Source organism: Ischnura elegans, chromosome 11 (genome assembly GCF_921293095.1).
Source record: "Ischnura elegans chromosome 11, ioIscEleg1.1, whole genome shotgun sequence".
Classification (NCBI taxonomy): Eukaryota; Metazoa; Arthropoda; class Insecta; order Odonata; family Coenagrionidae; genus Ischnura; species Ischnura elegans.
In genome coordinates this window covers 41025378-41040467 of record NC_060256.1, presented here as the reverse complement: position 1 = coordinate 41040467, position 15090 = coordinate 41025378, and the positions used below count along the sequence as shown (strand labels likewise).

Here is a 15090-nt window from a genome sequence, read left to right as displayed (position 1 = left end):
ATGTGGGTTTATTCAAGTATTCTAAAAGAATCATTTAGGTATTTTATTTGCAGTTATCATGAAATATTTTCATTTTTGATTGGAGAAAAATTAATATAAGTTTTAAATCTGGGAAAAACATAAGTTTTCACTGTATTTTCCTCAAATTCAACACTAAAATGAACAATTCCTCATACTCACCGCACAATTTCATCCCTAACTTATAAAATGCTGAGAAATCTAAGTGCACCGTGGCCAAGTTGAAATTACAAAATGGGAAATCATGATGTCAATACTTTTCACCGAGACATTGAGGTGTTTGTCTAAGTAAGCAGGTATGTAGGTACATTAGTATGTACTATAATAATTTTCTGCCAAAAACGAAGCCTATCACCCAGAACTAAATTTAAATACATAATTTTATTGAATTCATAATTAATAATTTTTAATAAATCTTAGTATGCCTTTCTCTTTGAAAAACAGGACTTGACAAAATACGACACCAAGATTGCGATTTCAGATCTGATCATATCGGTCGTAGTAATTGCAGTTGGATTCTTGCCAAATTGGAAAAAAATATCAAGAGTTAGCATGCTTGGCTGTTTTGCTGGCATTGCTGTTTATGTCTATTTCCTTTGCCATGTATGTTTGAAGGAGACACAATATAAGGTCAACGCAAAAATTAGTATCTCCACAGATACTACATATTTCTCAATTCTGGTGATAAAATCTCTCTTTTCAATAGGAATAGTAAGTCAAGTCAACTTTCATAATTAAAATATCCATATATTATGAGTTAAGAGCAAAAAATTAAGTATCATATTAATGCAATGCTGTCATTTTTGTAAAGATATTATGATATGATTAATCATGGAAACCTTTCCCTTGGGCTACAAACTTGTCGCGGTGGAAAGGCTTGCACGTTCCTATGACCCCTAGAGCTGCACTGGCGGGATTAATTCTAAATTATTCCCGGTAGGGCCACCCATGCCAGATAGGTCGAAGGGTAGGAGCCAGACGAAAGGTAGTCCACGTGATGGTGTCACGTGAAAAACACTGTTGGAATGGAAGTGGGAAACCCTACCAACTATCTCTTCCCTGAAAACATGGAGTACAACGAAATGAGCCTCGGAATCTCATCGCCCAGGACCCGTCCGCAAAGGACGGGTGTCGGGCATGGCAGCGAGGTCGGCAAGGTCCTCGGGGTCGTCAACATGCGAAATCCTTGCAGAGACTTATCATCATCATCAGCAGCAATGAAGAAAGAAGAAAAGAAGACCAAGAAGATGGAGAAGAAGAAGTCGGCTATAAATGTAGGGACGTGGAATGTGAGCACAATGATGAGGGCGGGGAAGTTAAAAATATCAAAAGGGAAATGGATAAAGAGAGAATAGATATCTTAGGATTATGCGAGGTGAGGTGGAGGGATGGGGGGGACTATTGGAGTGATGGGTACAGGGTTATGCATTGTGGTAAGGAGGAAAGTCAACAAGGGGTAGCTTTAGTATCAAACGGGAAGATGGACAAGCGTGTGGTAGGTATAGATCAGATAAGCGATAGAATTCTTGTGATAGAAATTGAGACACGACCCACCAACCTTGTGGAGGTTCAAGTTTACATGCCCACTAGCAATCACAGGGAAGAAGTAGATGAGGTGTATGAACATCTCGAGGAAATAATTAAAGAAACTCCGGGAAAGAAAAATCTGGTAGTGATGGTGGACTGGAACGCTTCAGTCAGGGTAGGGAGGGATGCAAACGAAGTAGGAGGATTTGGATTAGGAATTCGAAATGGCAGGGGAGAGAAAGTAGCATAATTTTGCAGGAGGAACTAGTTATTCATCACAAACACGTGGTTCAATCATCATAAAGGGCGAAGGTACACATGGAAAAGTCCAGGGGATGTGGGGAGATTTCAAATAGACTACATTATGGTAAGACAGAGGTTTAGGAATAGTGTGAAAAACTCGCGCAGCTTCCCTGCAGCGGATGCGGATTCGGACCACAATCTAGCGCTCATGAAATGCAACGTAAGATTCAAAAGACTTATGAAAGTTAGGAAGGCGAAGAAATGGAATGTAGAAGCCCTGAAGGGGAGTATGAGGAGAGAATATCAGGAACTAGTGGGCATTAGTATGCGGGACATTGACAGTACTAAGACTGTTGAGGAAAGATGGGATAATATGAAAACGGGAATAGTCAAAGCGGCGGAGAAGTCAATTGCTTACGTTGACAGTAGAAGGATAAAGAAGCCATGGATAACAGATAACATGATAAGGGAAATGAAGGAGAGGAGGAAGTGGAAGAACGTGGGCACAGAACAGGGCAAAATAATGTATAGACAAATTAATAATCGATTACAGCGTGAAACAAAGAGAGCAAAGGAGGCTTGGTGGAAAAGACAGTGTGAGGAAATGGAAAATTTCCAGAAGGATGGAGAAGTTGTACGCCAGAGTGAAGTCGCTATTGGGCGGCAAAAGAGGACAAGCCATGGTTAAAATTAAGGCTAAAGATGGGAGGATACTAACCGAGCGAGAAGAGGTACAGGGTAGATGGTAGGAATACGTGGAGGACCTGTATGATGGAATGAACAGACCAGAGAGATTGACTCTAGAGGAGGGAAGTGCAGTGGAGGAGGATAATCTTGGGCCTGAGATATTAGATTCGGAAATAGAGAGAGCACTCCGTGATATGAAGGCTAGGAAAGCAGTAGGCGTGGACAATATACCGTGTGAGCTTCTGAAGAATCTAGGAAAGGAAGGTAAGAAAAGGTTTTTCGAACTAGTGCGCAGGATCTATGAGGAGGGATGTTGGCCGGAGGATTTCGTGAAGACGGTTGTAATTCCGCTTCCGAAAAAGAAGAAAGCTGTGGAATGCGGAGATTTTAGGACTATCAGCCTAATATCGCATGCGGCGAAAGTGGTGCTGAGGATATTGAACAGACAAATGGAGGCGAGGGCAAACGAGTATTTGGGTGAAGATCAGTTTGGTTTCAGAAAAGGGAAGTCAACTCGTGATGCAAAAGCAATTATGAGGTCCCTCGTGGAGAGGAACCTAGAATATGAGCAGGACGTATATGCGTGTTTCGTGGATTTTGAGAAAGCGTTTGATAGGGTGAACTGGGTTAAGTTAATGGATATTCTCAAGAGAATAGGTGTAGATTGGAGGGATAGACGACTGGTTCGTAATCTTTATATGGCCCAGACTGCACAAGTGAGGGTAGCGGACGGAGAATCTGGGTGGGCAAGCATTGGCCGAGGTGTGAGGCAAGGCTGTCCTTTATCGCCGCTGCTCTTTAACGTGTACGCTGAAGAGATGGTAAGGGAAGCGTGGGATGAGTTAGAAGCTGGAATAAAAGTGGGAGGAATGATGTTCAAATCAGTGAGATTCGCGGATGATCAGGCGTTGATTAGCCAGTCAGCGAGGGGGCTTCAGGCTCTAGTGGATGCGTTATACGAGCGTTGCGAGGAGTATGGGATGAGGATTAATCATAAGAAAACTAAGGTTACTATGCGGTTTTGTAAAGCATCACGAGCGAGGAATGATAACTCTGGAACTCAAGATAAAGGTGGGTGGTGAAAAACTTGAGCAGGTTGAGCAATTCAACTATTTAGGCAGTACGTTTGAGGAAAACGAATACAGTAGTAAGGACATAAGGAAGAGAATCGCATCAGCGAAGGAGGCATTCATGAACAGGAAGGAGCTTCTGAGAGGATCGTTGTGTAAGAGTTTAAAGAAAAGGTTAGTGAAGAGTTTGATCTGGAGTGTAGCTCTCTACGGTGCGGAAACGTGGACACTGAGGAAAGAAGACGAGAGAAGATTAGAGGCATTCGAGATGTGGGCATGGAGAAGAATGGAGAGGGTGAAATGGACGGAGAGGAAAAGGAATGACGAAGTGCTGGATATGGTTGGCGAGGAGAGGCAGCTTTTAGACGAGATACGGAGGAGACAGAAGGTATGGATGGAGTTAGTGCTTAGCGGTGAGGGGATGTTGAAAATGGTGTTAGAGGGTAGAATGTTGGGGAAACAAGGGAGGGGAAGGAAAAGAATAGGATTTTTAGATAGATTGAAAGAGAGTAGGCCTTACAGTGAATTAAAGAAGGTAGTGCTGGAAGGAAAGGGAGGATCCCAGCTCACTTCTTGAATACTCCATGAAAACCCACCTTAATCGGTAGAATACTATAATAAAATAAAATCATGGAAAGTTGCAAGTATTTATTTCAATATTTTTGGAAAAAATTGATTTAAAAAATATTTTTAAAGTTGTACACTTCCAAAATATATCTACATTGACTGCCAGAAATATTGAAGTCTAAAGCTCTGTAAAAAAGGAATCCTCTCAATGATGGAATTCACTATTGGTTGATTGTTGTGATGCTACTTTTTTCATTCCCATAGCCAGGTCAAATTGGGGGGAAACCATCTGGATCTCAGAGTAAATATAAACTTGAGCAGCTTTCAGCTTCAACACATGCAACTAAAAAAATCCACATAACATGATCCTCTTACCCATCCCTATCTGAGCTTGCTATCTCAGGAAAGATCACAGGTTAACCAATGCCAAAAATGTCATTGAATTCTTGACTAGACGTCAGGGATGTCAACTTACAAAAAATATTGGGGGGGCCCAAACCGGGGATCATGCCCCAAGAAATTTTACAAATAGAGAGTTTTAAGTTTTTTAAGCATTTTAGAAGAGTCATATGATCAACTTAGAACCCTAATAACTCGAATCTCGATACCTGGACACCCCGGGGAAAATTGAGAAACCTCACACAATTTTTTCCTCACACCCATAAGGATTTGTTGGAGGGGGCTTGGTTCTCAGGCCCCATGGAGTCGGCACCACTCTAGACATGGTGTAATTTTACATGTGGTTTAATTTGACTGAAAATTTCATTTCCACTAAAATTAACACCCAAAAAGATAAGAGAGGTGTTAGAATTTCAATTAAATCTATTTTTGACGGGTCATAATATATTTTATTAAAATCGTGATTTAATTCACTAACTATTTCTGAAATGATATTTAAGTTGAGCGTTTTAATGTTGCCTTCAGCTTTTTTCTTCAGGTTTCAGGTTTTAATGTTGCTTTTGGCTATTGAAGCCACCTTGAGAACTTTGATTAAGTTTACTCTGAGTTCTGGATCCACAGCCCACATGACACAAAGTGAGTTATCCGTTTCTTATGGTTTTCTTATGGGAAAGCATGATAAGCAGCTTATCGTAAGCTAAGGGACTTACGTAAGACAAGTAGGTATAAGATTTTAGGGAAGAATAGGTAAAAATGCCGTCCTCAGATTAACATAAGTCACTTCTGTAGGAGGGCCAAATGCTGCAGAACAGCATACTACACTTTCTACCACGCTAAGAGCTCTGCCCAACATGAATTTAACCCTTTCGCGCCGGACCTTTGTTGAGGGAAATTCTTCCTCAATACGAGTCTCTGGAAAGTTTTCTTTACTCCCCTGCACGAAGCTTTTTTGCATCGACTGTGGGCAGTGGTTCCCTCCCTAACCATTTTTGGACCCAACTCAGTGGGGCGCCGATCCCTTTCCTCGGCCTCTGTCCCAGACCCTCAAAGGATTAAAAGCCCCTTCCTAGGACAAGTCCGCGGTCAACTGGCTAAAATATTAGTGCAAAATGTATGCAAATTTGTCGTTCGCATCGATTTTTTACATTCAAAATGAATTTTGTGTTTCTTTTCTGAGCGTGCAGAAATTTTAAACGAAGTTCTAACATTAATTTAGATGGATTTAGTATATTTACTAGTTGGTCTATAACTCCATTGATATTAACGTTAGAATTTTGTTTGAAATTTCCATGTGGTCAACAAAAAAAGATGAATTCATTTATAGCAATAGATATGAAAAGTAAGCAACAAATATAGTTTTGGAAAACACACTGCAAATCACAGTAGTTGACCGCATGGAGAGGATAAGAAAGGGTCGACCTGAGCGGCCAAAGATGGGACTGGGCTCCGGCTAAGGCGGATCACGAGGGGCGACCGTGTCCGTGGGTCTATTGTGTCCGCCACGGTCACTTTTTTCGACCTGTGCCGCACAGGCATGGCATTCGTTGCTTAGGTTAGGAAAATTAACGCCGCACAGGTGTGGCATTCGTTGTTCATGGAAAAAAATCCTCGCCGCACAGGTGTGGCATTCGGCGCGAAAGGGTTAAAGCCTACCACTGAAATTCAGCAAGTCTATATAAGAGATGAACAACTGATAACAGATATTCCTGAAGATTGAGAAAAATAACAACTGCAAGCGACCGGCTTGTGAAGATCCAAAGCATAATACACTTACTTTTTCCTTGTGGCAGAAAGAAAAAAAATAACTACCAGGGGAGTTAAAGGTATGACCCTCAGAGCATCAGCTATGCACGCTGACCACTACACCACTGTGCCAGTGAAGGATGTAAGGCGTGGGTACCAATTTAAAATGTAATTATGTATTTAGAAAAACTTAGATGCTGCGTGCATGAGACGAACTGAATTCATTCAAGGTCCACACGATCCGACATTTATGAATTTTAATTTTAGTTGTAAAAAATGAATAAATTATTGATGCTGGTGGTTGCACCATCATCTCATAAATGTGAATGATTTTCAAATTATGGCCGTATGATGTAAATTCTCCTCAGAATATAGAAGCACCAAGAATGAAAACAGTATTTTTATTCATAAATGCCTCAATGAATACTCTAAAATGATGGATAACAACAACATCTATGGAAGTGCTGAAAGTTAGGCCTCAATTTTGTCATTACTCTGGATGTTTGTCGGCCTGGCCATAAGAAACCCATAAGAAAAGGCCAACCTGCACACTTACAAGCGCCTCCCTTATTAATTCCTATTACCTTATCTCAATGACTTATGACCTTACGAACAAAATTGGCTCCATTACTGCTCATTAACTGAGTAACATTAAATCTGATACATTTTCTCATTATTTAACTAATAAAATGTTTTTTCAAACACTTCAGAGAGGGTTTGCACCCCTTGACTCCCTGCTATAGCCTTGGTCAATTTCTGACTACACAATGAGCTTCCTCCTGACCTATCAAAATAAACTGAGTCCAGGTGAAATGCAGAGTCATCTAGTTTATCCTCAAAGGAGATGGCATGATATGATTATAATTTCTACTTTTCTCCTCCAAGCCTGAAAAATTATCTCCAGACAATCTACTAATACTCCCCTAACAAAATGATCCTTGCATATAAGACTAAGGACATGTACACATTAGTAACACTAAAGCAATGGGACTGATTTTTTGCATGGAAGACCATGATAAAACTTGGTTAAGTTTCCTCAAGTTAGCACATCTCTAACTTTGAAAATCGCTCTATAAATGATTATGTAGTATGATGATGAATATGAAAAACAAGCATTCTTATTCTTACAATGATGGAAATTGCAGACACAACCAATGGAAAATATGATGGAGCACCCATATCATCTCATAAAAGGATTCTGTTTTACTGGAATAAACAGTATGAGCCTAACTCTGGTGTCACTGATAAACACAATATTTGGAATTGTAGCATATGACAAATTTGGAGAAGAGGCATGCAGAATGTTACTCGAGGAAGAGCTTCTAGTTAGAGATTGGTAAAGGACTTATTATACCTAATAGATGAAATAAATAATATTAAATAACACAGAGCCAAATCAGGACGTGGTACCAAAGCATGTTGAATGCATATGACTCCTTGTACGAGCCATTAATGACTGTTTCATAACCAATGGTGGATGAACTACATATAAAAATATGTATAGGCAGGGTTTTGCAGTTAATTGCACTCATTCCATATTGAAACTATGGAATTGCAATTGTTGCAACTACAGATCTCACCTCCTCGATTATCTATTCTAATTTTGTTCATAATTGATTCTTATATTGCTAATGCATTCCTTAGTGTAGATATAATATTGCTATCAGAAACAAAATCCCACACTAGCTACCACACTAAATTTGTATTAACACGTTGCGCACGGATGGCGAGAATTTTCGTCATTTTTTTCCCTAACGTTCCGGACGGATGACGAAGATTCTCGTCATTTAGGCGCATCAACCTAAACAATTTTTAAGTATACAATATGTATTCACTTGCGATAAGCTTTAAAATAGGGTGGTTTGCTATTATTTTTTTATTGCCTAAATCAAAAGATTATTACTCCTGGAGTATGCATTTCACACTTTTAGATTTTTAAATGACAATATCTATTTTTGGTGATTAAATGAAAAGTGAACATTTTCAAGCGTGCGAAAACGCGACGGGTAAGTATGAATGCCAGGAAAACTCCTGTGTGACGTCGTTCTGGTTCCCGCTGCCGCAAGTGAGGTGACCTTGGGGCGAGGCTCTGAGCGCTGATACGACGCAGGATGCTAGCAGGTAGTAGAGTACCATGCTAGCTGGTAGCGCTTGGCTTCAATAAGGATTATTAATGCCTTATCAAACGAGGAAAACTTTCCAACCTTAGCCAGTTTTAATAGGTGATTACTAAGACATATTTCCCTGAGCTCTGTGCCTCATACATGTATTGGTAACCTCAGACGATGCAAAACTCCTATCTACTCGTATAGAAACTAGGTCCCTGTGACGTCACGTGGAGTGGCATCGCATGGGCGCCTTTTTCAAATGAGGATAAAATTGACCCTTGCCATTCGTCTAAACCGGTATTTCTAAAACCAAATAATTTGTGTATTATGAATACACTAATGGTGGGTAACGAATCGCAATCAATGCCTTTCGTTTTCTTTGATAAAGGAAACTACCCTATTGTTTAGGTTGACGCGCCTAAATGACGAGAATCTTCGTCATCCGTCCAGAACGTTCGGGGAAAAAATGACGAGAATTCTCGCCATCCATACGCAACGTGTTAAGAAAATCACAGAGTGTCATACCATTCCATGATATTACATGCTACTCTGCAAAGAAAATAGTGCTCTGCACTACGATACACAAGGCAAAGCCACAAAAAATGCATATTTTTCATTTGAATTAATGATATTTATCTTTTAATAATGATGTTCTTATATTTAATAAGGAAATTCTCCTAATAATACATACCCTGACTCACAAAGTAGACCTTACATTGAAGCAGTACAGTTCAAATATAAGCATTAATGATAATTTTGAATCAATGAGTCACTTTATCAAAAAAATCCACATAGAAAAAATCATCTGGGATTCGAATCAGGATATTCCAATTTCCGTCGAGTTCTTTAAGCTACAGAGGCATCATTCTTCCCTGTGGAAGAATGGACTTGACCTGACAAGGTGGTATAGACTGCTGAGCATGTGATGCAACAAGCAGCCCAAATCGTGCACATAGCACCACTGCTGGAGAGCAAAGCCCGAACTTTGAACACATAGAGGTGTGCAGAGGCTTCCAGGATCCAGGATTTTTTTCTGGGGGGGAGGCACAAGCAAGACTGTATCCAGGATTTTGTTCTGGGGGGAGGGGGGGGGGGCGGCACAAGGATACCACGAAATACAAAATGAACGCAATGATAATGGGACCGTATCAAAAATCTTCTATCTAGCCATCTCTATGCTCCCTTTCTATCCCCTTCTTAATTTATATAGTATATTTATGCTCAGTGGCGGCACGTGCGTATACGCATGTTAGCAAGTGCACACCCAAAGATGAATAAATTATAAAAGAAAACTATTCCTTTGCAACGCGAAGGATAAAAGTACTGTCTGCATATGCAAGAAACATGAGCCTCCGAACGCTACAGCTATCTCCTTTTCGAATTCACCGCTCTACAAGTGTGCGATCCCGTGGCATCATGCCGGGCGCATTTTCGCTCTGTGCGATCGCTTGAAGGAGCTCTGGCGGGACGAGGTAAGCGGGGGGGTATGTGCTGTTCAAAGGGGCGATGGGAGCAGACTCAAAACCATGCGAATGCGCACGCGCATGTTTTTGGTGACTGACTAGCAGGTAGTGTAGTGGTGTAGCCGCCACCTACACTACCTGCGCCCAGGATCCTAGTCCGTCTACAGAGCCATCTGTATAGCCGTTTTCTACACTACTTCCTCATAGGGTGTAAGGAAAAGAGAATGAATTTTAACTACCGTCACTTGTAAAGGTGTGTTGAGAATAATTATTTTCATGCATGCTAATATTATTTCTGTTCATGCAATTTTAAAGGTAGAGTGTACCAGTGATATGTTTTGCTTGCTATGTATTCTATTACGATGAAATATGACGCTCATGGATTAGGATTAACATAATATAATTAAATCATCCTATATCTGCTCTAATGCACACCCTAGATAAATTACCACCAGCCGCCACTGTTTATGCTTATGGAATTATGTGAATGGATATATAATTCACATTCACACAAGTCGCCACAGGCAAATATACAAACATAATTACAGATAGAAGTAGAAACAAGGAGACAGGAACATAAACACATGACAATGACACAATTATGGCATGAAGATGGAATTATTATTTGATTATTAAATGAAAACCACAAATTCTTTTAGCAATACATGTATTAGTTTACAAGATATTGCAATGCTGTAAAACTGAAATGTTATAAATGCATCTCCACATCAGATGTCATACCTCCAGAAATAAAGAAAATATAAAAACACGCAATATCCTATTTTAAAGGTCTTAAATTGAGAAAGATTATTAGTGGATTTTTTGTTATGTTAAGCAATAAAATAAAGTCTATAACTACTTCTCAAATCGATTCTTGACAATTTAGCTACCCTTTCAATTTTCTTTATTTTTTCTTGCTAACCCATTTTCTGTGCATGCCCTTCATCATGTTCAAAGAAAAATTTTTACATGCACTGCACCCCTTATACAGCACACCATAAGCAAAATTAAAACTGCTCATTTTTACTTTAAAAATATGAGCAAACCTATTTATGTACATCTATTTTTAGTGATGGCTCCTTCATTTTTTCTAATTGACTTTTATCAGTGCTCATTTGAAAGGTATTTTCAAGTACCATAAAACAGTTAGGATTCCTTAAATCGGTGAAAGCGATCCTTTTCCCATTAATTGACACTGAATACATTTATTCCAATTCTCACCAAAAATATTTCCCAGCCACCAACCCTTTCTCACTTTGTTTTCCATTAAGAGCATTCTTCAAAAAATGATTCTCTCCATTTTTTTACGAGCTACAGTTTTGTTACTACACACTTCTTGATAAAATGGACAGTTTTCAGTTATTCGTGAAAAACCAATTTGAAACATGTTTGTTTCAACAAATATTTTAATATCAAATTGTGAATAACTCAATAAATATTGATTTTTCAAAAAACTCTTACAACATTTTTGCTTAACATTTAGTCCTTTATCACTTTTCTGGGGTACATAGTTTGACAAAAGACTAACAACTCCCAAGAAGGGGTGGTAGCCACCACGAGGGTGGAAGCATGACGGAACAATGATCCTTTTCAAATACCTTTCCGACTAGCCAGTCGTTCAAGATAGTTCGTGAGAGAGAGAGATAGGCGTCGCCATCCTCAAAAGACTTTGTCAGCACATGGAAATGAACGACTGTCTCAAAATCTCTCTATTTACTAGTCACCAAGTGGCTCATTAAGAGAGATACGTGAAAATTGCACTTTCATTTTTATTTTGTCGCACTTTCAATAAAAGTTTATCGCATTTTGCAGCATCTATTTTTATTTTCATAATGAGGTGGATGACGATAAAAATGTAGTGAAACAAAGTTATATGACAAAATACAGAATATTTTAAATAATTATGTTGTAAAACAATAATAAATTAAGGAATAAGACATATAGTGGCGGAGGTGTAGCTTGCCCCCGCCCACTTGTAGTCCGTGGCCACGTAGAGTCCCAGCCAACTAGCAGCTGGCCAGTCGCTCACATGCTTTAAGCGGTGAGTGTCGGCGGAGCATTTAAACTGCGCTCGGCACAAAATGTACGAATTTTGCCGTCGAAAAGGCAAATTTGCGTAAAAATATCATAGAAGTCCAGTCATTGCATCTACATGGCATTTATTTGTGCACATCGCATCTATATCGCCTTTATCGCATTTCCAATTTTCACGCATCTCTACTCATTAGGAAGGGAAGCCTGGCTGGCTCCTCGGTTGAAAGGGTTAGTCCCTTATCATCTCTTGCATTTCCTGCTCTAATTTCTTATTTTGAGCATTTTCAAGGGCCGTTGGAGAACAATCACCATGGCATAACTAATGAACAAAGGTAACACAGACGGACGTTTGGCAACACAGCTAACTTATTCACAAAACATAAACCTGTCATAAGTCTGAAAGCTACTGGATTCCCTGGAGGCTCTGCCTATTGCATTTTGGATGGTTTGAGGGCATCCATTAATTATGTGAGGTGTTTAGGGAGGTTAGAGGGGTAAAGCTGATTCTCACCCAATCTCACTTAGGTGAGAGGGGGGTGGATCCCGGCAAGTATCATTTAATTTCTTTATCCACAAGGAACAGTGTAAAATTGCGATCCTAGTAATCTTAATTACTAGTCTTAACTAATGTCAAGTAAATATAATTTTTTAAATTGTTTTTTTCTAAAAAAATCCAAAGCAATGAAGCATAGATTGCTCAAAACGCATATTTGCTCTGAAAATATGCATTTTAACAATCTCACTGGAGAGTAGAGGGAGGGGGAGGAGGTACAGCCAAATCTCACGATATCTTAATAATGGGGGGGAGAGAGTCCAAAAATCAGCTCACTTAATAAATGGACTGTCCCTTTTCAGGTCACATTCCCTCTGCCCTCACCACCCAAAACACTTAGGCCTGCCTCCCAGTCGCAAAGATATTTGAAATAAATTTTAGGCCACTAACGTTCGGTGAGACACTCCCAAAATGCATACAAAATTTTACGTCACTCACAATCAGTTCAGTTTCTAAGAATTCATAGGTGAAAAGCTTCAATACCTGTACTATTTATTATGTATTTGACACCTAAAAACTTTTTGAATGATGGAGCAAAAATCTTATGTTGGATTAGATTCAAATGGTTGTAGTTTTTATGTTTAAGCATTTCCGACAACATTTTACAATGCCAGAGAATATTTTTTCTTCGAGCATAATTTCTATCAGTAAGAGAAAAAAAATATCCCCATTGAATAAAGAGCTTTTAGTACATTCATATTTTCATTCATAATGTGTCCTGATTCTCTCCATGTGTTTGGATTAGCCAATCTCTTGCTTGTAGTATACATATTACTTCCTCCATCAACATAAATATCATCTTCAGGGCATTCACACAACTGGATGCAGAAACATAGATAATATAGGATCCTTACTAATCGATCATATCAGTAATTTAAACTAATACTGAATGAATAAAATGTATGAAGCTTAAATCACATCCAAATAATGAGATTGCCAAAACATTGAAGTTAAAAAAGAATGACATGGAGATAAAGACAGATGGAGTTGATGAAACTCAGTAGCTTGCAATTGATACAAATTCTCTGTATTCCTATTGGTAATGCTTATGTCCAAAGTATCATTTGAGTATGAATGTATGAGTTAATTTATAATATGCTTGCACAAAATTTTTTCAGGACATTCCATCTCTTTCACATGCTGAAGGCTGTCGCAATAATGGGTGCATTCCCAGTACCATTTTACATAGCTTATGACATGATGTGGAGGCGTGCACATGAAAAATTCCTCAGATGTCCTCGGCAGGGTGTAATTGCCACTAGAGTGTCACTGACATTAATCATCCGTAAGTGGTTCTCTCATTAGTCATAGCGATTTGAATTTATTACCTTAGTAGAAAACACACGAGTTCTTATTTATCCTTACAATGAATGCATATAGTCTAAATTTTTAATAAATGATGATGTGAAAATATTTTAATGTATGTCATAATTTTAACTTGATGTAAAAGCATTTGAATAATAACTGGAATTACCAACATAATCACTGTCTAAAAATACCAACAAATTCAAAATCATTCTTTTATTCCCTCATCCCACTTGATTATTAACATTACTCTAGGCAAAAACTCACAAAAACCATAAGGAAGATACTAGTATAAAAATTTAAGAGATACATAAGGTAACAACCAAGTAGTGAATGTATCAAATTTTATTTCAGTATTCTCCTTCATTTTTACTTCAAGAGCGCATGAGAAATACTTCATTATTGTGGTGTACTTATGTGCTACATTTATTGGGATAATTATTCCAGCTGTTTTAGAAATTGTCATATACTGGCAAAAACCATCACAAATCCCTTACTTTCAAACGTCTGCGACATCACTGCACTCGGAAAGTGAATTACCAAAGGATTTCCACAAAATCCATAAACTGAGAATGTTATTAAAAAATGGATTAATAATTATTTTAGCACTTGGTGCCATGATTGCAGCAAGTGATGGTTTTGGTGGTGTGACCCTAGGAGGAAAAAAATGTTAACAAAACAATACAGGGAGAGACTGATTCCTACAAAAATTAAGTAACTCATGACAGTGACTGCATCTATGTATTCTAATTTTATTGTAAAGGAAATAAAGTTTTGCACAGCAGACTCACACTTTCACGTTATTCGATCCAAATATATCTTATTTTTTAACACATGCAATAAACTGATGCATCTGTAAAAAAAAATATTTGCTTGTCCAGAATTAAGCTTGCTTCAGAGATCACATTATGACTTTCCCTTTGGAACAAATTATCATCATTTAAGAGAAAATGATTTTAAGGGTAGACTTAAGACATTCACAATGTCTTCCACCATTTCATCAGTTCAATGAAAGTATCCCAAAATCTGCTAATCCAGCAAAACATTAAATATAATAATATAATTTACGTATTTTTTGGAAATAACAGCAAACAAGTATTTGCAAAAAAAACTTGAATTAAAATTTTCATCTTTGGGTTAAAATGTCATCAACAATAACAGGTTCAAAAACAAGACAGCACCAAGATATCAGATCTTTGTCAATAGAGCATTACAATATATTCTTATCTCCCTCATAGGATTTCCATTCAAATTCATGAAAATCTCGTATTTTGTTCAAATATCGTACAGATTAACTAACCATAAGATCAAGAACCCTACACGTAGGATTCTTGCATAAGATCATCCCAAATTTTAGCGACGATTTCCGATTA

General features: G+C 38.4%; 1 protein-coding gene across 2 annotated transcripts in view; it reads left to right on the top strand.

Moving 5' to 3' along the window:
• Window positions 1-14509, top strand: part of LOC124168300 (proton-coupled amino acid transporter-like protein pathetic) — a 31706-nt gene extending 17197 nt beyond the window's left edge. For both annotated transcript variants that reach the window (XM_046546454.1, XM_046546453.1), the window contains exons 8-11: window positions 463-729; window positions 7400-7590; window positions 13531-13697; window positions 14072-14509. In XM_046546454.1, coding sequence (XP_046402410.1) covers window positions 463-729; window positions 7400-7590; window positions 13531-13697; window positions 14072-14391 — 945 coding nt within the window. In that variant the 3' untranslated portion in view covers window positions 14392-14509. The remainder of the gene's footprint in view (window positions 1-462; window positions 730-7399; window positions 7591-13530; window positions 13698-14071) is intronic.
• The last annotated feature ends 581 nt before the right edge of the window (window positions 14510-15090 follow it).